Source organism: Mus caroli, unplaced genomic scaffold, assembly GCF_978045245.1.
Source record: "Mus caroli unplaced genomic scaffold, Mus_caroli_1 scaffold_14, whole genome shotgun sequence".
Taxonomy (NCBI): Eukaryota; Metazoa; Chordata; class Mammalia; order Rodentia; family Muridae; genus Mus; species Mus caroli.
Genome location: NW_028227269.1, coordinates 68,108,997 through 68,133,408, shown reverse-complemented (window position 1 = coordinate 68,133,408; position 24,412 = coordinate 68,108,997). Strand labels below are relative to the sequence as shown.

At 42.2% G+C, this 24,412-nt stretch overlaps 1 protein-coding gene across 2 annotated transcripts in view; it reads left to right on the top strand.

The window, feature by feature from the left end:
- Sos2 (SOS Ras/Rho guanine nucleotide exchange factor 2) overlaps positions 1–24,412 on the top strand; it is a 95,141-nt gene that overhangs the window by 15,033 nt on the left and 55,696 nt on the right. For both annotated transcript variants that reach the window (XM_029484537.2, XM_021179153.3), the window contains exons 2-5: positions 9,372–9,497; positions 14,262–14,393; positions 16,304–16,468; positions 24,018–24,224. In XM_029484537.2, the coding sequence (XP_029340397.1) occupies positions 9,372–9,497; positions 14,262–14,393; positions 16,304–16,468; positions 24,018–24,224 (630 nt within the window). The remainder of the gene's footprint in view (positions 1–9,371; positions 9,498–14,261; positions 14,394–16,303; positions 16,469–24,017; positions 24,225–24,412) is intronic.

Sequence of the window (24,412 nt, the reverse complement as noted above, 5' to 3'; positions counted from 1 at the left end):
TAGCAGACAGTGGTGACACATGCCTATGAGTTCAAGGCCAGCCTGGTCTACAGAGTGAGCTCTAGGACAGCCAGGACTACACAGAGAAACTGTCTCACATCATCATCATCATCATGGTCAGCATTCCCTGACCAGTTCTTCACAAGCTGATGACCTCTTTCTCCCAGAATGGTCTCCTCAAAAGTTACTCTCAAATATCAAAGACCATCCCCAATTTCCTTCTTTCCCAATAAATGACACTAACTTTAAAAACAAGTGATATAGAAACTGGGTATAGTGGTGCACACTTTGAAATCCAGTACTAGGGAAGCAGAGGCAGGCAGATCTCTTGAGTTCACAGCCAGCCTAGTTACATAGTTCCAGGGTTATAGTGAGACCCTATCTTGAAAATAAACAAACAAATAAGTAAATAAGGTAGAGAGTAGCTGTAGAAAGTACTCTATGCCTACGACCTCTACACACATGCACACACATGAGCATGAACATCTGCATATACATGTTGACATGCAAACATGTATACATACACATACAACAAACATACTTACACATACATATAGGAAGACAGAATTTGAAGATCTAAACATACAGACTTTGTTTTTGGATCAGAATACTCAGCAGTGTAGGATACCAATTTCTTTCAAATGACCTATAATCTTAACAAAATTTCATTTAAAATCTCAACAGGCATTTGAGCAGAAATTGATAACATGAATTTCAAAATTCTTACATAAAAAGAGGCCCTCAAATAATGTAAGAAACTTTGAAATAGAAAAAATATAGGAAAACAAACATTATCAGATAGCTATCTATCAAAAACAAAACCAAGATTTTTATTAAACAATGTAGGTGGCTTTAAATAGCAGTCCTCCGCCTCAGCTTGCAGAGTGCTGGGATCACAGGCATGCACCACCAGGCCTGGCTTCATTTCAGCAGTGTTTATAAACAGCTGTCTAAGCAGAGTGCCACTGATCTAAAGACACTCAACAAAACCAGTGGAACCAAACAGACAGCCCAGAGTGAGCGCATATATGTGTGACTTTTATAATGGCTCTTGAAGACCTTTCAAAGAGAAGACAGCCTTGTCAGTAGTGTGAAATCATCAGCTGTCCATGTGGAATGTGTGTGCCGTAAACAGAATTATTACATTGTTTATGGCACTAATTCAAATAGGTCCATCATAAGTCTAAATTTTAAACCCTTTAAACTATAAAACTTGTAGAAAAAAACCACCAGACCCCACCCCTGACCTACGTGTAGGATTTAAACGACACTGAGGCATTTGTATCTCTGGAAATTTTTAGTAAAGGATTTAGAATAGAAGTCAGTCAGAAGCTGGGCGGTGGTGGCGCACGCCTTTAGTCCCAGCACTTGGGAGGCAGAGGCAGGCGGATTTCTGAGTTCAAGGCCAGCCTGGTCTACAGAGTGAGTTCCAGGACAGCCAGGACTGCACAGAGATATACCCTGTCTCGAAAAACCAAAAAACAAAAAGAAGAAAAAAAAGAAAAAAAAAAGAAGCCAGAGTCAGAAAGTGCAGATGGAGAAATTTACTACATTTTTGTGAGATCTAAATGTTAGTTGATTGAACAAATGCACTAACAAATTTTTTTATTTGATTGTAAATGCAGAAACCTAAAAAACATAATTAGTAGAAACATTTCTGTATGACAATTTGGAGTTTTGCTTTCTTTAAAAAAAATCCACGGAAATATTATAGGAATATGGTTTTGTTTTAATCCCAGGTGTGGGATGTGAGGCTGCTCCAGACTGTCCACAGCAGCTGACTATGATTTACCTCGAGCTCTAGCAGAGACATGATTTTATCAGCTGCAAATAGTGTCTGCAGTTGTGTGATACTTGGAGTTCTGGGGACTTTTCAGAGGGTATACAAATGCTAGGGCCCCGAGAGTTGTTGGTCACAATTTGTTAAGGTCAGGTACAATTCTGCAGTAAAACCATTTGGTCCTGTTTTTGTTGTTGTTGTTGTTGTTGTTGTTTTTGTTTTTTGTTTTGCTTTGTTTTTCGAGACAGAGTTTCTTTGTATAGCCCTGGCCACCACCGCCCGCCCCCCCCCCCCCTTTTTTTTCTGATTTACTTATTTATTATATGTAAGCACACTGTAGCCGTCTTCAGACACACCAGAAGAGGGCATCAGATCTCATTATGGATGGTTGTGAGCCACCATGTGATTGCTGGGATTTGAACTCGGGACCTTTGGAAAAGCAGTCAGTACTCTTAACCGCTGAGCCATCTCTCCAGCCTGGTCCTGGGATTTTTTAAGTTAGGAGGTTTTTAATGACTGCTTCTATTTCCTTAGGGGTTATGGGACTGTTTAGATAGTTTACCTGATCTTGATTTAACTTTGGCATTTGGTATCTGTCTAGAAAATCATCCATTTTGTCTAGATAATCTGGTTTTGTGTTGAGTGTAGGCTTTTGTAGTAAGATCTATTTTTTTTTTTTAAACTTCCTGAGTGAGGTAACCCAGACCCAAAAGGACATGCATGGTATGTACTCACTGATACGTGGATATTAGCCATAAAGTATGGAATACCAATGATACCACAGACTGTAAGAAGTTTAACAAGAAGGAAGGTCCATTTGAGGATGCTTCAATCTCTCTTAGAAGGGGGAACAAAATAATCATGGAGGCAGAGGGAGGGAGGAATCTGGGTGGGAGAGGGAAGAAAGACAGGAACAGCGGGGTGGGATCATGTATGAGAGGAGGCAGGAGAGAAGCCCAGAGGACCAGGAGAATGAATCAGAATATGCAGCTGCTGGGCGTGGGGAACTTCTAGAAAGTACCAGAGAGTTGGGATGTGAGAGACTCCCAGGACTCAATGGGGATGACCTTAGAGAAATTCCCAATGTGGGGAGATGGAACCTGAAGAGACCACCTCCCGTAGATAGATAGACAGGGCCCCCAGTGGAGGGATGGAGTCACCAACCCGCTTTCAAAATTTTTGACCCAGAATAGTTTCTGGCTAAAAGAAATGCAGGGACAAAAGTGGAACAGAGCCTGAAGGAAAGGCCATCCAATGACTGGCCCAACTTGGGATCCATCCCCTGGGCAGGCACCAAGCCTTGACCATATTGCTGATGCTCCGCTGTGCTTACAGACAGGAGCCTAGCATGGCTGACCCCTAAAAGCTTCTACCAGCAGCTGACTGAGAAGATGCAAATACTTACAGCCAACCACTGGCCTGAGATCCGGGACCCCAATGGAAGAGTTAGGGGGAGGACTGAAGGAGCTGAAGGGGGTGGCAACCCCATAGGAAGACCAACAGCAACAACTGACCCAGACACCCGGGAGCTCCCAGAGACTAAGCCACCAACCAAAGAGCCCCTGGCACACATGTAGCTGAGTACCGTCTTATCTGGTCTCAGTGGAAGAGGATGCGCCTAATCCTGTAGAGACTCGGGGCCCCAGGGAAAGGGGAATGTACGGAGGTGGGTGGGTGGGGGAGCACCCTCTCAGAGGGAAAAGGGAGGGGAATGGACTGAAGAACTCTGGGAGCAGGCACCAGGAAGGGGGCAACATTTGGAATGTAAATAAATAAAATAATTTTTTTTTAAAGAATAAAAGAAAAAATGACATGATGAAAAAAATAAATGAGGTTTTTTTGTTTTGTTTTTGTTTTGGTATCAGGGCTAGAAAGAGATCTGAACTCAGATCCTCATGTTTGAGTAGCACTCTCTGAACCATTGGCACACTCCTCACACCTTCTGACTGCGTCTCATACTGTCTTTTGTCTTCTTGACTTACTACACTGCCTAGGACCTCTATAATACGGAGTAGAAATAATAGAACGTGTCCCTGCCCTTTCTCTCTCTTTATCTTTCTTTTCTTCCTTTATTTTTTCCCAGTTTTTTTGAGATAAACATTTCTCTGTGTCTATGTCTTTCTTGTGCTTTTCCTTTTCTTTTGTTTTTTGTTTATTTGTTTTTTCGAGACAGGGTTTCTCTGTATAGCCCTGGCTGTCCTGGAACTCACTGTGTAGACCAGGCTGGCTTCGAACTCAGAAATCCGCCTGCCTCTCCCTCCCGAGTGCTGGGGTTAAAGGCGTGCACCACCACCGCCTGGCTCTTGTGCTTTTTCTTTGATTCTTTTTTGTTTGTTTTATCTCATTTTATCATTACTTTTTAGATGCCTGGTTTTGTAATGAGAGAAAGAAGGTGTGGACTGGGACCTTGTTAAGAGAACAAGACGGGAGAGTGATTGAGGAGGACAGTAGTAATATCCTCCTCTACCTGACATGCACATGCATGTACACAGATACAAAGAAGGAATAAAAACAGCTTAATTTGGTGTTCCTTCTGGTACATGATTTCTGGGTGCTGATATGTCCAGATAAACATTGCTCTACCCTCTGTGTAGCCCTGGCTGTCCTGGAACTCACATGCAGACCAGGCTGGCCTCCAACTTAGAGAGCTGCTGGTGCTGGGGTGAAAGACACGCGCCACAATGCTTTGCCTTGTTTCCCCTTAAAAACTTTATGGAACATAGATTGTTTTTTTTTTATACAGTGTATTCTGGATTCCTCTCAGGTCTTCCCCTCTCATTCAAGTCCACAACCTTTCTTTCTGTCTCTCATGAAAAAAGACACAGGCATCTAATATGTAATAATAAGAAAAAATAAACACAAACAAAAGAAAAAACAAAGAAGGGCAGATGAAAAACTTGTAGACACAGAGACACTCATGTTTACATACACAGAAATCCCATAAAAACCACAGTATCTATGCAAAAGACCTGTAATGTTAAAAAAAAAAGTGCTTGGCAAAGCATTAGGAGACAAAGAACCTTCAAAAATACGATTGAGTTTGTTTTGTGTTGAGCATGGGGTCTGGCCTTAAGAGTGGTTTGTATACCCAGTGAGACTCTGTTCGTAGAAATTATTTTTTCCTTTGTGAGCAGTTACCAGTTAGAGAAATCTCTGGATTAGGGATGCGGGCATGTGTCCACTTCCCCTCTTTGCTGGGACTCCAAGCGCTTCAGAGCCATGCAGGCCATATGCATGCTGCCACAGTGCTGTGAGCTAACGTTTGTCAGTCCTGCTGTGTTTAGAGGGCCTTATTTTCTTGGTGTCCTCCATCCCTTCTGTCTCTTACAGCCTTTCTGCCTTCTGTTCCGCAGGGTTCCCTGAACCCTGAGGGGAGGGATTTAATGGAGACACCGCATTTGAGACTGAGTGTTCCAACAACGCTTACTCTGTGCACAGTGCCCCGTTGTGGGTCTCTGTGTTGGCTCCCATCTGATGATGGCTGAGCCAGGCACTGATTTCTGAGTACAGCAGAATGTCATTAAGAGTCATGTGTTGCTGTGTTCCTTTAGCAGAACAGTAGTAGTTGGTTTTCTCCTAGGTTCTCAGACACCGGAGCAGTGTCAGGCATGGGTCCCATCTCATGGAGTGAACCTTAGATCCAATCAGAGAGTGATTGTTTACTTCCACAAGCTTGTGCCGTTACTGCACCAGGGTCACCACTGTAGATGGACGGGGTTGTGTCTGGGCGGCTGTCTACCTTTTCCCTTTGGTAGTGTGCCAGTATCTCCCAGTACCAAGAACACTAGTCAGTCAGGGTGAAGGCTCTAGGTAGGCACCAGCTTAAAGTCACCATTCAGTTAGTTGTTACAGGCATTGTCTTCAGCAATGGGGCCTTACCATCAGTTTGTGCAAGCAACCAATAGCCTTGCCTTGCCCTTCTCTTGATCCCAGAGGCAAGCTTTCATTATTTTATCATAACTATGATTTTATTATAGTATTCTTTTAGATATCTCTTCCCAAATAAAATTTTCCATTAAATTAAGGAAACATTTGGAAAAGTTTTATCATGAATGAATGTTGGGTTTGTTTTCAGATCCTTTTTTTACATTTATTAAGATAGTTGTAATTTTTCTTTTAATATGTTAACATGATAAATTATGTTACTTGATATTCCAGCATCAAACCAACTATTTTTCCATAATTAATTTGTCCCCCTTATATCCTGATCACAGCCTCAGTCCCTCCTCTACTCCCAGCCCCACCCTAACAAATTCCTCCCCCATTCCTCCCTCCCCATCTCTTCAGAGAAGGAGAAGCCTTCCTTGGGTCCCACCCAGCCAGTCTCTGGAGGACTAAGCACATCCTCTCCCACTGAGGCACAAATAGGCATTCCAGTTAGGGAAGGAGATCCAATGGCAGGCAACAGAGTCAGAGACAGCCCCAGCTCCAAGATTTAGGGGACCCACATGAAGACCAACCTGCATATGCTCTAAATGTGTAGGGAGCCTAGGTCCAGCCCCTGATTGTTCTTTGGTTGGTGGTTCAGTCTGTGTGAGCCCCTGTGGGCCCAGGTTAGTAGACTCTAGTCTTCTTGTGGTGTTGATCCCTCCAGCTTGCTCATTTCTATCCCCCTCTCTTCCCCAAGACTCCCCAAGCTCCACCTGATGTTTGGCTGTGGGTCTGCATCTGTTTCTATCTAACGCTGGATGAAGCCTCTCAGGAGACAGTTATGCTAGACTCCTGCAAGCATAGCAGAGTATCATTAATAGTGTCAAGGGTTGGCTGTCTCCCATGGGATGGGTCTCAAGGGGCAGACATTGGTTGGCTGTTCCCTTAGTCTGCTCCATCTTTAGCTGTGCGCATCTTGTAGGCAGGACAAATGTGAAGGTTTTGTGGGTGGGTTGATGTCCCCCTCCCTCCACCAGAAGTCCCACCTGGTGACAGGATGTGGCCATTGCAGGCTCCATATCTGGCCCCTCCCCACACTGGAAGGAATCTTAGCCATCTAGGAGAAACCAGACTTGTTTATGTTGTTGTTGGTGTGTGTATACATGTGCACATGTATCTGTCTGTCCATCTGTCTGTCTGTCTGTCTGTCTGTATAGTGGAATTTAGATAGCTGCTATTTTATTTTGGCTTTCTGGGTTCGTGAGGGAAATGGCATATTATTTTCATCTTTTGTTTGTCTAGGCCAATCTCAAAATACGTCTGTCAGTCTTTTTTTTTTTTTTTTTTTTTTTCTGAGCGAGTTTGCTTCAGATTGTTTATTTCTTCTTTAAATGCTTGACAATTTGTCAGTGATGTTAACTATAGTGGACTGTGTTCTCAACAAATTTCAAAAAAACCTGAAATTATCAAGCTTTTATGTGGTATTTGTTCTTTTATGCTTCTGAGTAACAAACTCAAAACCTTGAATACCAGGCAAGCACTCTGTCAATGTGCTAGATCCATCCCTCACTCTCACGAAGTATGGTTTTGTTTTTTATACCACATGCAATTATTGTAAAACCCAGTGCAAAATATCTTAACAGCCCATGTATAATCCAGGCATGATAACGCACACCTGTAAATCCCAGCACTTAGGAGGCAGGGACAGGAGTGGAGTCTAGGTCGACCTGGGCTGATGGGGATACTCAGCTTCAAAAACAAAACAAAATCCCTGTGGTTAGGAATTCTGAAATAACTCCTGTATTCTAAAGTGTATTAAAAACATTAAGAATTAGGAGTTAGTTTGATTATGAAAATTTATTACAAATCTTAGTTTCCATAAAGGTAGCTTTTACAGTGTACACAATTTAAAAAATGAGAATCAGTCGTGTAAATAGCCGTGTCAAAAGGTCAGTAGAACCAAAATGCAGAATAAAGTCAAACAGAAAGAGAAGTAAGAGAAAGGATTAAGAAAGTCAGGACTTGGTCCTTGAAAAGATTTAAAAAGTTGTTAGTTCCCTGACATATTGCTCAAAAAAGAATGAAGACACACATATAATGTGGGGGTGAAGGAAAGAGCTGCTGCATGGACCCCACAGACTTGATAATTTTCAGGAGTCATCTATTCCACGTGTAAGGGAAATTTTCATGCTAAGTTTTGCTAATCAAATCATCTCATGCCCGATTTCTTTGTGGAAAAGCTTTTCAATTACTGACCATTTTTTAAAAATAATTTTGAGGATATTCAATATTTTGTGTGTCGATAGTACTGATACCCTTTTAATACTGTGGCATAAAAAGTTACAGCAGTAAAAAAAAAAAAAATTAGAAAGGGGGCTGGTGAGATGGCTCAGTGGGTAAGAGCACCCGACTGCTCTTCCGAAGGTCAGGAGTTCAAATCCCAGCAACCACATGGTGGCTCACAACCATCCGTAACGAGATCTGACTCCCTCTTCTGGAGTGTCTGAAGACAGCTACAGTGTACTTACATATAATAAATAAATAAATCTTTAAAAAAAAAAAAAGTTACAGCAGTGCCAGTTTTTTCAACTATTTGCAATATGTAGGCATAACTGTTACTTACTGTGGTTTTTTTTTTCATATTCAGTAACAGTGGATTATTAGGATAACTTATTGGTTGTGGCTTTAGGAAAAAAAAAAAAACTGTAGGAGCTCAGCATAGTTGCGCAGTGGCATTAAGGGAGCACAAGCCATTGTAAAGGCTGAGCGCCACCTGCTTCTGAATGTCTCTAATGCGTGCTTTCCAGAGTGTCTCTGTCTATTGCTGGAACTCGGAGCTAGTTTTCTGTCTTCTAGTGGATACTTTAGGTGGACTAAAGATATCTATGATTCCTCTAAATTGTATCTAATAGTTTATGGAAGTATGCTTTGTCATTATGTGTTTGTGCATGGGTGGGTATGGGTGTGTGCTCGTGCATGTGTGTTCATATGCATGTGGATGCCAGAGGTCAGTCTTAATCATCACTCCCCATCTTGCTTTTTGAGGCAGGGCCTCTCTGTGGCCTAAAGCTCACCAAATAGTCTAGACTGATTGGCTTGGGAACCCAAGTGACTGGTCAGTTCCAGTGCTATGATTGCGAGCATGTGCCATCCTGCCCAGCTTTTACATGGGCTGTGGGGATGGAGCTCAGGTTCTCATGTATGCAAGACAAGCACTTTATTGAAAACGGTCTCCTCAGCCTTAAATATGTACTTTTTACTAGTAGTGAACTTTCTACATATTCTCAGAATTTAAAAAAGTTTAAAGAAGGGTTAAGAAAAATGAATATAGACCAACAAATTGTTTTTACTTAAAACTTTTTTGAATTATATCTTCATTTTATGTGTATGTGTGTTTTGCCTGCATGTATGTCTGTGCACCACATGCATGCAATGCCCAAATAGGCTAGAGCAGGACGTTGGACACCCTGGATCTGGGGTCACAGAGAGTTTTGAGTGGCCATATTGGTGCTGGGAACCTAATTTTTGTCTTTTGCAAGAGCAACAAGTGTTCTTCATTACTTAGCTACCCCTCCAGCTACTTGTACATTTTTTTGCTTTAAAAGTATTTATGGTGGTATATAATGATTTTAGTAAAATATTAACTACATGAAGAATTCTCATTGATTTTGTTCATTTCATATTTTTACCAGTGCCTTAACTGAAGATTTTTCTTTTCAAGGTTCAGGAGCAAGTACATCCCACCCTCTCAGCTAATGAAGAGTCTCTCTATTATATTGAAGAACTGATTTTTCAGCTGCTTAATAAGCTATGCATGGCTCAACCAAGGACTGTTCAAGATGTTGAGGTAAGTCATTATTATGTCATTTTAGAACCCATGAGATTAATTTTTAGATCTGTATCTTTGTCATTCTTAATTTCTATGGACACCAAAAACCACTGAAATTATGTGTGATATATATGTTTAGTTCATTTTCAAGAAATATATCAACTCAGCTCATTAAGAAAATGAAAGTCTTTAGAAAAAAAAGTGTGTGATAAATGGAAAGAAAACCCTTTAAACTTTTCTCCTATGATAGATAAAAGTTAACTCAGGAGTTCATAACCTCGCATACAAAAACTGCAGTTAAAAAGGAGAAAATGCTGATGAATAGGACCATAATTTGGAATTAAGCAAACACATATTTAGAGAAGATTGAAAACACAGTGACTATCAAAGGTTAAAATGAAGAAAATAGAAAGGTATCAATCATGCCTATAATCTCAGCATTCAGGCTGGGGAAGAGAGCTCTAATTTGAACTTTAAATACAATGCAAGTTGCTTCCTTCCCCAGAGTTGCAAAATTATTGAATAGAAACTTTAAAAAGAAGACATGCTAATTGTCTGTAAGCACATGAAAGGTTTCTGAAGCTCAGAAGCTACCTGAAAAATGAAAATTCAAATCATAATGAACTTCTTTCCTAACCACAAAAAGTGAAAAAGTTCAAAAAAGTGGTGGTAGCTATACTGCTCACAGGCAGGAGTGTAGATTTTGTAAGGGAGGAGGTGGTGGTTAACCTGCTCACAGGCAGGAGTGTAGACTGCATAGAGCTTTACAAGTGGGAGTGCCAATTCTATAACAGCTATGCAAAATTGTTGGCCAGTTTCTACCAGAGTTACTTCTGTGTCTAACTGTTGGGCATGGCTGGGCTCACAGTAGGCAGGCCAGAATGTGGGCGTGGCTGGGCTCACAGTAGGCAGGCCAGAATGTGGGCGTGGCTGGGCTCACAGTAGACAGGCCAGAATGTGGGCGTGGCTGGGCTCACAGTAGACAGGCCAGAATGTGGGCGTGGCTGGGCTCACAGTAGGCAGGCCAGAATGTGGGCGTGGCTGGGCTCACAGTAGGCAGGCCAGAATGTGGGCGTGGCTGGGCTCACAGTAGGCAGGCCAGAATATGGGCGTGGCTGGGCTCACAGTAGGCAGGCCAGAATGTGGGCGTGGCTGGGCTCACAGTAGGCAGGCCAGAATGTGGGCGTGGCTGGGCTCACAGTAGGCAGGCCAGAATGTGGGCGATACTGGGCTCACAGTAGGCAGGCCAGAATGTGGGCGTGGCTGGGCTCACAGTAGGCAGGCCAGAATGTGGGCGTGGCTGGGCTCACAGTAGGCAGGCCAGGATGTGGGCGTGGCTGGGCTCACAGTAGGCAGGCCAGGATGTGGGCGTGGCTGGGCTCACAGTAGGCAGGCCAGGATGTGGGCGTGGCTGGGCTCACAGTAGGCAGGCCAGAATGTGGGCGTGGCTGGGCTCACAGTAGGCAGGCCAGGATGTGGGCGTGGCTGGGCTCACAGTAGGCAGGCCAGGATGTGGGCGTGGCTGGGCTCACAGTAGGCAGGCCAGGATGTGGGCGTGGCTGGGCTCACAGTAGGCAGGCCAGGATGTGGGCGTGGCTGGGCTCACAGTAGACAGGCCAGAATGTGGGCATGGCTGGGGGCCATGGATAAGCATTAAAAGCACATGTCCAGTTTTTGACCCACTTTCTCCAACTTGCCTCTATTCCCTAAAGTGTACAGAATCTCCCGCAATAACACCACCATGTATTAACAAGCACTTTTAAATACATGAGCCTGTGAAAGATATTTCATGATTGAACTGTATCTTTTTCCTCTTGCCCAAAGACTCATTGCCATCTCATAATACAAAATGCATCTTGTCTGTCTCCAGAGTTTCCAAAATTCTGAACAGTTCTAACATTGTTCATAAGTGTAAGATCAAAGTTTTCAATAAGATCAGAGCAGTCTCTTAGCTGTGACCCTCTGAAAAAGAAAAAAAGAAAATTACTTCTAATATGCAGTGGCACAGGGTGAACAGTTCCATTGCAAAAGGGAAAAGTGGGGTTGTAGAAAAGTATGACAGGACCGCAGTAAGACTGAAGCCCAGCAGGAAAGACAGTGAGTATTGTAGCTCTGGTTCCAGCATCCAGGTCAAGTGATACTGACATGTGAGGACCAACAGGCTTGGGCAGCTCCACTCCTGTGGCCTTGCCACCTAAAACTGACATGACTTCTCTTTCTGAAGTTTAACATAGGATATAGTCCATATACCTGGTGTTTTTAGCATCCTGATATCTGCATCCCCCCCCCCCCAAAAAAAAAAACCCTTTGCCTTCTCAGGGGCTTCCTGCAGGGCTCCTGACCCTGCCACACTTCGCCTTCTTTGAAATCTCCTTGCAAGCCTACATGACCCTCATTACTCTTACATTTGCATGCCCGCAAACCCAGTACCATATGGACAAGACTGAACTGCCACAAACTTGATCTGTGGCTAAGCTAAGACCAGCTCTGGGTACCCAACCAATTGAAGCTAAAAAGCACTTTCCAAGCCGGGCGTGGTGGCGCACGCCTTTAATCCCAGCACTCGGGAGACAGAGGCAGGTGGATTTCTGAGTTCGAGGCCAGCTTGGTCTACAAAGTGAGTTCCAGGACAGCCAGGACTATACAGAGAAACCCTGTCTTGAAAAAAACCAAAAAAAAAAAAAAAAGCACTTTCCAGATGGTTGGGTGGGGCACCTGTCTTTTAAATGAATTAAACCCTCTGTACCCTGATCCTGCAGCGGGTAGGTTCTGGCCAATTCCTAGATTCCTTAGGTCGCCTATCCTGTAGCTAAGGTATAAAGGATTTGATTTCCTTTTGTGATGTGGAGTGGCAGTAAGGCAGCTGCTTTCACAGGCTGGCCTTGAACTTACTATGTAGTCTCAATCATTATCCTCCTGCCTCCTCCTCTCAAGTGCTAGAATTACAGGCATGAACAGGCATACTGGGCTTGAAGTTTTTATTAGTTTGTATTGATTTATTTATTTTTATTTTATGTGTATGGATGTTTGGATTGCATGTATGTCTGTACTACATGCATGCTTGGTGGCCACAAATGCCAGCAAGGGGCATCGGATCCCCTGGCACTAGAGTTACTCACTGATGGTAGTTTGCTGCTCTGTTTGCTCTGGGATTCGAACCCTGATCCACTGCTAGAGCTGCTAGTGCTCTTAACTCCTGAGCCATCTCATCACATCACTAATCCTTAACAACCAAATTTTACATGTTTGAAATTTTAAAGCATTCCTTTTTGATCAAACCACACATTTTCCCAGTCTTTCTACTCCCATTTTGCTCTGGATCTTCATTGTAAACCAGACTAAAACATGCCAGTAACAACGGTGTTACAGTGTGAGCGCTATGCTATTTTGAAATTTACTTTACTAAGTTATTTTAAAATTTAGCCTCACTCACAGTCTCAGAACACATTCACAGATTCTTTCAGAGTATAACATACATGACCTCTGGTCTCATTGCTTTTCTTTTTTAAAAAAATTATTTATTTTATTTTTTATTTTTTCTGGCCCCGCTCGCTCCAGCCCTTCTCGCTCTGGCCTTATTTTATTTATTTTTGCTCTCTTCAGACACACCAGAAGAGGGCATCGGATCCTGTAACAGATGGTTGTGAGCTACCATGTGGTTGCTGGGAACTGAACTCAGGACCCCTAGAAGAGCAGCTGGTGCTCTTAACCACTGAGCCATCTCTCCAGCCCCCTCTGGTCTCATTTCCAACAGTGTCCTTCCATCTGGATCTTGTCAGTCCAGCTTACTGCCCACATTTTAGTAGCATCTTGTCTTCTGACTGTTCACTGGAAGTGAGTTCTAACTGAAGCACCAAAGGCTTTTGCTAGTTTGCTTCTCCAGACTTCCTTATACCAATCCCTTCCAGAGGCTTAAGAACCGCCTTGTAGTATCATTGACGTAACGGCCCTGGTTATGTGGTATCGATTTCTTATAGTAGTCCCATCTGTGTCACTGTGGTGAAGTACCTGACATGAACAACTTATAAGGGTAAGGGGCTTGTTCTGGCTCAGGTGATCAGCCTGGTCATTTAGCTCATGTTTCTATGTCTGGAATGAGGCAGAGCATCTTAGTGGCAGGAACATTTGCTGAGGCCATTTATTTCATGATGAAAGGTGGGGGAGGGTAGGGAGAGGCAAGACAGGGAATGAAAGGAGAAATACAGAAACAGAGCACAGTAAGAATAGCCTGGAGGACACAATCCCAAGTGACTTACCTCTTCCATTTTACAACCTACAAATAATTCCATTATAATTGATTCTTTGGTCAAAGTCCTCAGGATCCAGTCACTTTCCCCATAGCCCACCAGGTTGCAAACAAACCCCTAATGCATGAGACTATGTGGAAGCTATTATATTCTTATCATAACATTAGGGGAAAGTCAGGCTCTCTAGAGGAACAGAACCTATAAAATAAATATCTAGTACAAGAGGAATTATTCGATTGGCTTATATGATCTGGGTTAGGCTGGACACACAGTGGCTGTCTTCACACTGGAGATAGAATAACTTAGTCACTTCCCAGTTCATGACTCTGGAGTCCCAGTCTGCTCCTGGATTACAGATGTCTGCCATGACTGCTGACTGTTTTTAAAACCGAAAAGCTTTCTTATTCCTGGGATCAGAATTTATTGTATCCCCATGACTTTCTTGTATTAAAGAGACTGATCAGAATGAGTTTTATATGAGTTTTCTATTTATAAACACTTCTGATTTTGAGTGACTCTGCTCTGATCTGAACAGGAACGAGTTCAAAAGACCTTTCCTCATCCTATTGATAAATGGGCAATTGCTGATGCACAGTCTGCTATAGAGAAACGAAAACGAAGAAATCCTCTCTTACTACCTGTGGACAAAATCCATCCTTCCTTGAAGGTAATCAAAGATTAGACACTGGTGGAATTCTTCATGATAAGTAATATTTTATAATATTTATATATATATATATATAGTATTAATGGTCTGTTTGTATATGTGTTATGTACATTGTAATATGTATATGAATTAAAATGAGGAGAGGGGTGTATGTCAGTGAAATGCTTTGCATGAGTGATACCCTGGGATACCCTAGCTTGCTATCCAGCTACCTCCAAAGAAAAGAACCAAATAAAAATAAAAATACCCTAATGAAATCCATGGCTCATTTCCTCTCTCCTTCTTTCTGTCTCTGTCTGTCTGTCTCTCTCTCCCTCTCCCTCTCCCTCTGTCTCTCTGCTTGCTTATGTATGCACACACACACACACACACACACACACAGAGTTTAGTAACAGCAATATTATACCTTGTAGAATTTTGGTATCTTCAATGACAACTACCTCTTAACAATTCCAATGTGGTAGACCCTGATTCTCAGTTTTGTTACTAAGAAAGTGTAATATCAGATGGCACTGAGTGTTTTAAAATTAACCTGTATACATTGGAGAAAGACACTAGAAAATAATCTATAGAATATGCTTGCTGCGTATAGCTTTGAAACGCTTTTGGTAGAAATTTCAGTCGCCTCCCTCATACTAGTTTGTTTACCGTTCCTGAGATAAGCACCACAACCAGAAAATAACTTTGGGCGAACAGGACTTATGTCAGCTTATTCATTATAGTCCATTATTGAGAGAAGCCAGGGCAGGAGCCTCAAGCAAGAAGTGTGCTGCTCACTGCCTTGTTCTCCATGGCTTCCTTAGCCCCTCCCCCCTTTAAATACCACCTAGAACCGTCTGCCCAGGGATAGCTGGGCTGGGCTCCTCTCTGTCAATCATTAATAAAGAGAACAGTCCACAGACTTGCCTACAGCCTACCTGGTCGAGGCATTCTTCTTAGTTGAGGGTCCCTCTTCCTATACCTCATATTGAGCTGACAGACTAAGCAGCACCAACACACACACAAACACACACACTCAGCCCTGCTCACTGCCCGCCCGCCCGCCCGCGCTGGACACACACACAGAGACACTCATGCAAAGGAGACCACAGAGATTAAAAGATCATGCTTAGTGAAATGTCCTTTGTTTGTATAAGTATGTTTTCTGATTTTGTCTTTTTATGGTGTGTGTGTGTGTGTGTGTGTGATGCCTTTGTAAAAATTCTGATTTTTATTTTGTTTGTCTGTTTGTTTCCTAAACAGCAAGAGAAAGAGGGCTTAGGTGGGACGGGTGGGAGGATGAGGGAGAGTAAACCTCACAGCCAGAGCTCACGATTTCCTGTTAGAATCGCTGGTTAATGTTTGACAAAAGGCTCCATTTCTTGCATTAGGTCTTCTTCTTTCCCCCTTCCTCTTCTCCCTCCACCTCCTCTTCTTGGTAAGATAAAAAATACTAGGATCAGCTGTCACTTTTATGTCCTATGGCAGTGGTTCTCACCTTCCTAACACTGTGTCCCTGTGTTCCTTATATTGTGGTGACCCCCCAACCCTAAAATTATTGTTGTTGCTACTTCATAACTGTAATTTTGCTATTGTTAGGAATTGTAGTGCAAATATCTGCTCTCTGATGGTCTTAGAAGATCTATGGAAGGATCGTTTGACCCCCCCACCCCAAAGGCGTCACAGCACAGGTTAAGAACCACTGTCCTTTGACAGCCATATATTGAGATATTCTGCTTTTAAATGTTTATGAGTAAAAATGTCAGAAGAATTTTTTCTTTCAGTGCTACAGTGTAATCTTAGGCCTTGCTTTCATCAGGCAAGGGCTTCACAGTGAGGCCCCTGAGCTCTTAAGCAGGGTTTCAAGCATTTGACTGATCCTTCACAATGCTTTTGTTTTGGAATTGAATTCTTACTTCTTTTTTAAACAGGAAGTTTTGGGGTATAAAGTGGACTACCATGTGTCCCTCTACATTGTGGCTGTATTGGAGTATATCTCAGCAGATATTTTGAAATTGGCTGGTAATTATGTTTTTAATATCCGGCATTATGAAATATCTCAGCAAGACATTAAAGTGTCCATGTGTGCAGATAAGGTAAGTGTTAAAAAGTAGTGACTCTATATGCCATTAGTTTTTCTTTCTTTCTTTCTTTTTTTTTTTTTTTTTTTTTTTGAGACAGGGTTTCTCTGTGTAGCCCTGGCTGTCCTGTAACTCACTTTGTAGACCATGCTGGCCTCGAACTCAGAAATCCATGCCTCTGCCTCCCGAGTGCTGGGATTAAAGGCGTGCGCCACCACGCCTGGCTTAGTTTTTCTCTTTTAAAATTAACGGTGATGAAGGTAGTTTCTTTTTTTAAGGTTATCAGGACTTTTATATTTTAAATTCCCACATTTCACATAGAGTAAAAGCTAGTACTAGAAACATGATATAAATAGTCCCTTCTGTGGTCTAGGAATCAGAACCAGGGCTCTGTATGTGCCTGACAGGCACTTTGCTGCTGAGCTCTGCCTTCAGTTTCTTTACATTTATCCATGCTATTTATTTGGGAATTGTTTTTACACACACACAGTGCACCAGTGGAAGCTGGTGACACCTCTCAGGCATCCTGTCTCCATCCACCAGGGGTCAGAGGACCAGGCTTGGTAACACACACCTTTACTTGCTCAGGCATCTCCCTGGCTCTGCTTATTTGAGACACATTTCACTGAGTAGCCCAGCTTGGCCTTGAACTCACTGTATAGCTGAGACCACCCTTAAAATCCTCCTGATTTAGGCTTTAATATGCCACAATTATCAGCATGTACCATCACACTGGGCCTCAGGTTTTTAGTACATGAAGATACTAGGTTATTGCCTTTTTTTTTTTTTTTTTTTTTTATGGAGGACTCTCTTTCTTTCTTCTCCTTTTTGTTTTTAAGGATTATTTATTTTATGTATATAAGTACACTGTAGCTGACTTCAGACACACCAGAAGAGGGCACCTGATTACTTTACAGATGGTTGTGAGCCACCATGTGGGTGCTGGGAGTTGAACTCAGGACCTCTGGAAGAACAGTCAGTGTTCCTAACCACTGAGCCATCTCTCCAGCCCCAGTTACTGCTTTTTGTTTTAAAGCCATTGTCTCACTATGCATCCCCAGCAGGCCTGAACTTGTTTTGTAGGCCAGGCTGATCTTGAAGTCATAGAAGTTCCCCTGCCTTTGCCTCCCAAGTATTGGGCTTGAAGGGGTGTATATTCATGCCATGCTGTATATTAGTAACTTTTGTAATTCCTGATGCTGGAAGACAGAAAATTACTGGTTTTGCAGAATCTGGGATTTCTAGAGTTGAGCATCATGGCAGGGAGGAGAGTTCTCCGTTTCCATCAGGAGGCTTTGTATACAGGAGGGTTGAGGTGTCGGGATCTATCCAATCAGTTGGAGAAAGGCAGTTTTAAGTAAGTAGTTTTATTTTATTCAGTTATTTCCTTTCCTGCTTTTTAATGACAGGGTATCACTATATAAGTCAGGCTGCCTAGGCTGGTGTCAGTCATGAGATCCTCCTGCCTCTGGAGTGGTGGGATTTCTAGACATGAGCCATTGCACATGCCTGAGTCTTTTATTTTTAAAAAGGGAGCACACAGAGTTGTTCCTGGAGTTTTAAATATCAGTAGCTTTGAAGACCATGCTTTGCTATCTTAAGACAGTTTGGTAGGACCTGGGCAGAGACAGCTCAAAACAAAGCTCCTGCCCTCTGATTACTCTGTCACCATTCTTCTGGTTACAGATTCATCCTTCCTGTTCCTAAGGACTGCTTGAGGAACAGTCAGTCTTCCGTTCCTCCTTCCTCTTCCTTCCCTTGCTTGCTCTTTGTCCTCCTCCTATTTCTCATCTTCTACTGAGCACCTTTGGAAGAGCTTGGTCCTGAACAAGGGAAGCACAGCACTGGGAAAGATAGCAGAAGCCCCCCGTGTTAAAGGGGTGTGTGCTGGTGGGAGATGGAATGTCGCAGACAAGGAACTCAGGACAGTGTGACGTAAACAGTGTACCAGTGGATCCAGTGTACAGAGGCAGTAATCAGCACCTGGCCCAGTACACGCTGGGGGTTGTCAGCCTTGGATGCACGTGAGACTCTCTAGGAAGTTTTAGAGAACACTGGTGTTTGCAGAGCTTTAAATAGCCTGAGTTAGACTCCCAGGCTGCAGTATTATTTGGAAAAACTACTTTTTAAACTGTAGTTGAGATCTATTACTCTGTAATTTAAAAACTGAGTTCTTTCGCTTTCACTTCATTGTAGAGATTTGTCATTTTTATATTGACTTCTAAAATCAAGCTTACATACTTTTTATTACTTTGAAAGTGACTTAAGCTGATAGGAAGGTAGAAGAGCAGTCTGAAGTACCCCATGACATTCTGAGTGAGCATAGGATGTTCTGCTGACAGGAACAGTCCCTGAGGGATGGTAGTGAGGCCGCCCGAGCCCAGCACTGACTACCACAGGGCCGCTCCTTGACGTTACCTGCCCTCGGTGACAGTTTTAGTTTAACTTTTTCCGTCTGTTGTCACCCTGCTTACTCCAGGTGGTAGACATCTGAATTCCTTAGGACTTTTCTAACTGAGATACTCTTTGGTTTTTGATTTCTTCAACTCATGCTATAGATTTTAACATTTATCAGCATAACTCAAATTTAACCACAGAAATTTTCATATTGTTTTTAAAGTTATCACAATCAAGATACTTTTAAAAATCAAATTCTCACATTCATTTTAGTTATCCTATCCAGCTTTTGAAAGTATAGATAAGTTTTAGAAACTTAAATTGCCCAATAAAAGTATCTTAAAAGATTAAGATTTTGTTTGTTTGTTGGTTGGTTTTTCTTTTTTTGGTTTTTAGAGACAGGGTTTCTCTGTGTAGCCCTGGCTGTCCTGGAACTCACTCTGTAGACCAGGCTGGCCTCGAACTCAGAAATCCGCCTGCCTCTGCCTCCCAAGTGCTGGGATTAAAAGCATGCGCCACCACTGCCTGGCTAAGGAATAGGATTTTAAACACATTAAAGACTTCCATCTAGGTTTAAAACATACCACTTTTCTTGTTTTACCTTGTGTCCACTTCAAGATCAGGATGTACATAAAGAGCCAGCCAAAAACTGGGTATGATGGTGCACGCCTGTAATATTAGCACTCAGGGGCCATAGACAGGAGGATTGCCGCAAGTGAGGACAACCTATTGTCCACAGCCAGGTCTCAGCTAACTTCAGGCTGAGTGTGAGTACTCTGTTTCAGAATGATAAGACAGCAGCAGCCCCGAGAACCCACAAAAGGGAGGTGGTAGCTGGTGCAGGCTCACTTGCAACTGCTCATTTCTACTCTGGTAGCAAAAATAGCTATAAACAAATGAGCATGGGCTGTGTGCCAGTAAACTTCATGAAAATAGAGAGTGGGCAGGATTTGGCATGTATACCGTAGTTTGCTGATCTCGGTTTCAGACTTCCTTTTCACAGTCTCTTGTTTGTCACAAGAGACAGTCATGTGCTTAGCTAAACATGCAGATAACTGTATTTGTGATTCTGGTGATGGGAATGAGTCAATGAGAGTGTTTGACACGGAATGATCTATAAATCTAAATGAGTTCCAAGAGCTCATAGACCATATGTTTAATAACCATTTGAGAAATCTGTTGATTTCTAAAGATGTTTAATTTTCTAGACAAAAAAGAAGAACATATTTTTTACATTTAAAAATAAAAGTAGTATTTGTTACAAAGTGTTCCGCACATCAGATTACTGCGAACAATCACATCACAGGAAAGAAGGTCGAACTCAACTTTAATCGTAACTGTCACTACTGAGGAAGGGTTTATACCCGAGGGTGGAATATACGCTAAGGGAGACTGCTGCTTCCCATGGGAGAGAGGGAGGGTGCTTCTCTGGGGAAGTTTAACTTGTTAGCCTAATGGTAGGAATTGGGTTATCTGTCTTTTTCTTGCATGGTAAGATTGTGTCTGTTTCAGTCCCCCCCCCCCCTTCTCCCTCCCTCTCTATCTATCATCCATCCATCCATCCATCCATCCATCCATCCATCCATCATTTGTTTGTTTGTAATACTAGGAATTGAGCCAGCACACACTAAGCAAGCTCTGCAGCAGTCACATCGCTATCCTTTTTCTTTTATTTTGATAGAAGGTTTCACTGAAATTCCCAAGATAGCTTCATGTTTGTCTTGGAAGTTGCTAAGTTGTAGGATTGACTTTGCTTATTTGTTCTTGTTTTGAACATGACTTCAGAAATGCTTTGTGTTGTGCAGGATTGTTTATTTGGGGTTTTTTTTTGGTTTTTGTTTTGTTTTGTTTTGAGACAGGGTTTCTTTCCTGGCTATCCTGGAACTCACTTCATAGTTCTGGTTGGCCTAGATCTCAGACATCTGCCTGCATGCCTCCCAAGTGCTGGGATCAAAGGCGTGCACCTTCATTACTTAGCTATTGTGCTGTGTGTTTTTAGCTCCTGCAGTCATTGGGCCTTTAAAATAGCTTGTAACATTTGCACATATACAAACCCTTTAAGCAAACACTTTTTTTGTGTGCATGTTTTTAAATCCTTAGACAACTATTATCTAATTAGGGAAGACATGAACAGAAATATCAGTGTAAATTGGGCAGTTCTGTGGTGCAAGCAAGCCTTCTCGATGAGCCCACATCAGTCTTTCTTCTTTTTACATTGATCCTTTCAAGGGTAGTATTTTGTAACATTAACAGAAATCTGAGAAAAGGAGTAATGTAACACAATACCAAACTCCTGGGTTTAAATGTTAAAGGGGTCAGGCAGGTATTGCATAGAAGATAGGAGATTGCTAGGAAGCAGTGGGAGTCAGGGAGACTCTGAAATCTGTGTGAGGTTTTCATTTGCACTGAGTGATGCAGAGATGAGTGGGGGTTGGCTGTGTGAGGTTTAGACAGGGATACAGGGAATTGAGCAGACTGAGGAGGACGTATGAGTTAAGTGGCAGCAGGACTGGGGAGTGATACGAAGGTATTGGCAAGTTGGTGATGGTAAGTTGAAAGCAGTGACAAATTTTACAGATCTAAAAATCTCACATTAAAAAATCTAGACTTCAGACTTTTTTCAAAAAGAAAATACTTGGTATTGAACAGTAAACTTTGATTTTTGGTGTATGTGCCTTCCAGTTTGCCCTGAGCTTTGTTGTTTCTTATATAAGAAACACTACGCAGCACCTACCTGACCCTCAGGAGTTAAGGATTGTGCTATATTATCTTAGTCCTTCTCAGTTTTCTGTTAATGTTACAAAACACCGTCCTTGAGAAGATGAAGATGAATGTAAAGAGAAGAAAAGCTGATGTGGACCCCGGCATTGCTTGCTTGCACCTGGTACTTTGGACTGTGGTCAGAGAACAAGGCAAAGTGAGCTGCTTGCTGTATGGTGTCCAGGACACAAAATGAGAGAGCAGGGTGTGAGGTCCAGAACCCTATGCCAGTGATTTATCCCCACAAGACCCTGCCTCTCAAAGAATCCATACTGCGCAACAGCTTCACGGCTAGGGACCAGGTCTATAACACATCGCCTTTGGGAGCCACAGCATTTGTTTTTAAGGGTTATGAATGTGTATCCTGTATGTATGTAAGTACATGTCGTGCCCCCAGAAGTCAGAGAGTATTAGATCTCTCAAGTAGCAAAGCACAACAAAACCAGATGGAAAAACTAAGCTGAAACAAAAAGCAGTATAGCAATGGAGGTGAGTGGGGAGAACTGAGAGGCCATAAACGCTCCTGAGTGACACCCATCAAGGGCAAGAGGGTGGGTTCTTTATTTATTGCTGTAATTCACCAAGAGTTGGTGCAGTTCTGGTGACAGGCAGGCGTTTTACTGAATGAATGAATGTTATCTTTAATTATCATAATTTTCTCTCATCTGACAGGACTTTCTTTTCAAGGATATACCTTTCTTCTTTCCACCTGAACTCTTAAAATAATAAAATTGTTTAGTGTTTTTATATGTAATTCATGTGGCGATCCGAGAACAGCCTGTGAGGTTGGTTCTCTTCTTCCCCCATGTGAGTTCTGGAGACCAGACTCATTGTCAGCCTTGGCCACCAGCAGCCTGCTAAGCCATCTGGACAGCTCTTTTCCCTTTTTAAAAAAACAAAATATATTTATTTTTATGTGTGTGAGTATTTCACCTGCTTGTATGTATGTGCTTGGTACCTGCAAAGCTCAAAAGATGGCTTTAGATTCCCTGGAACTGCACCTTGATCGTTTGCACCTCCAACGCTATCAGGAGCCCCAGCTCCTCCATCCCATTCCTTCAGGTGTCCCCAATGTGTCCCCTCCCCCACTCACATCTTTCCTGAACCCTTTTTTAAAAATGACTTTATGTGTATATGTATATGTATATGTATATGTATATGTATATGTATATGTATATGTATATGTATATGTATATGTATATGTATATGTATATGTATATGTATATGTATATCTACACCAGTTTCTATGCACCATGTGTAGACAGGGACCCAGAGTGGCTAAAGGCATCCTTTGGAGCTGGTGTCACAGGGGTTGTGAGCTACTTGGTGTTGGTGCTAGGAACTAGACCTGGGTCCTCTGCAAAAACAGTAAGCATTCCTAACCACCGAGCCTTTTTGTTTTTGTTTTTGTTTTGTTGAGACGGGGTTTCTCTGTGTAGCCCTGGCTGTCCTGGAATTCACTCTGTAGACCAGGCTGGCCTCAAACTCAGAAATCCACCTGCCTCTGCCTCCCAAGTGCTGGGATTAAAGGCGTGCGCCACCACTGCCTGGCCTACCAAGCCATTTTATAGCCCTTTCCTGAACTTTCAGCAATACGTTTCAATCAGTTTTAAATATATGATTAACTAGGTCCAATTAAAAAAAAACTATTGAAGTATATAGTTACCTTGTTGCCATTGCTTTTGGTTTATGAATGGTCTTGCTTATTGGCTGACACTTGTACACATGTGCACACGTGTGCGTACAAATGCATATGCACAAAGTAATAATGAGCAGAAAATGTTTGTTTAGTACACATATGATCTTCATAGGAAGTCTTTGCGATGCAGTGTTGCATGAGAGCGCTGTGCCTGAGAAAGGTCCACACTCATAGGCCACCTGCCTTTATAATGAGCCTGCCTTTTTCCTCACTACACCCAGCTGCTTACTGCCTTTTTTTTTTTTTTTTTTTTTTTGGTAACACATCAAGGAATATTAGATACCAATTATTTGCTAGACATCATCAATCCTTGTATTAGTTGGAGTTCTACATATAAAGAATATGATTTTCATAAATACAGATACTTGCCTGTGATCACAGGCCTAGGTAGTGGAACTGTCACCTTTGGTTTATATTGTTCTTCCCTAAAAGTGTGCTCCTTTTGCTTTTAGATGCACCTATGTAGAGGGATATATAAACGTTATATGTACATATGCACACGAATATATACATATATTCCAGAAATAATGACTTTACTATAGCCAGTTGAACATTTCTCATCCTGACTTTTCCATAGATTTCCTAATATAAATCTGTGTGTGCAATGTACATTTCTTATTGCTTAATAATATCTTAGTTGCAAGTACTTTGAGACAGCTTTGCAAAAGGAAGGAAAGTAACTACATATTCATGATTTGTAATTTCCAGGTTTTGATGGACATGTTTGATCAGGATGATGATATAGGCTTGGTTTCTCTCTGTGAAGATGAACCTTGTTCTTCTGGTGAGCTAAACTATTATGACCTCGTCAGGACTGAAATTGCAGAAGAAAGACAGTATCTACGGGAGCTGAATATGATCATTAAAGTGTTCCGGGAAGCCTTTCTCTTGGACAGAAAGTTGTTCAAGCCTTCTGTAAGTACTTTGGGTACTTTAATTCTGTGCATATCCCTCAAGCAAATAGCAGGGTAAAATTCATATTAGTGTGTTATTTACCCCACTACTATATAAGAGTATGCATCTCTGAGCTTTAAAACCATCCAAATTGTTATACAGATAAAAGTTCAGTGAGAGGAGACTCAAGCGAAGGAGTTTTCATTGGG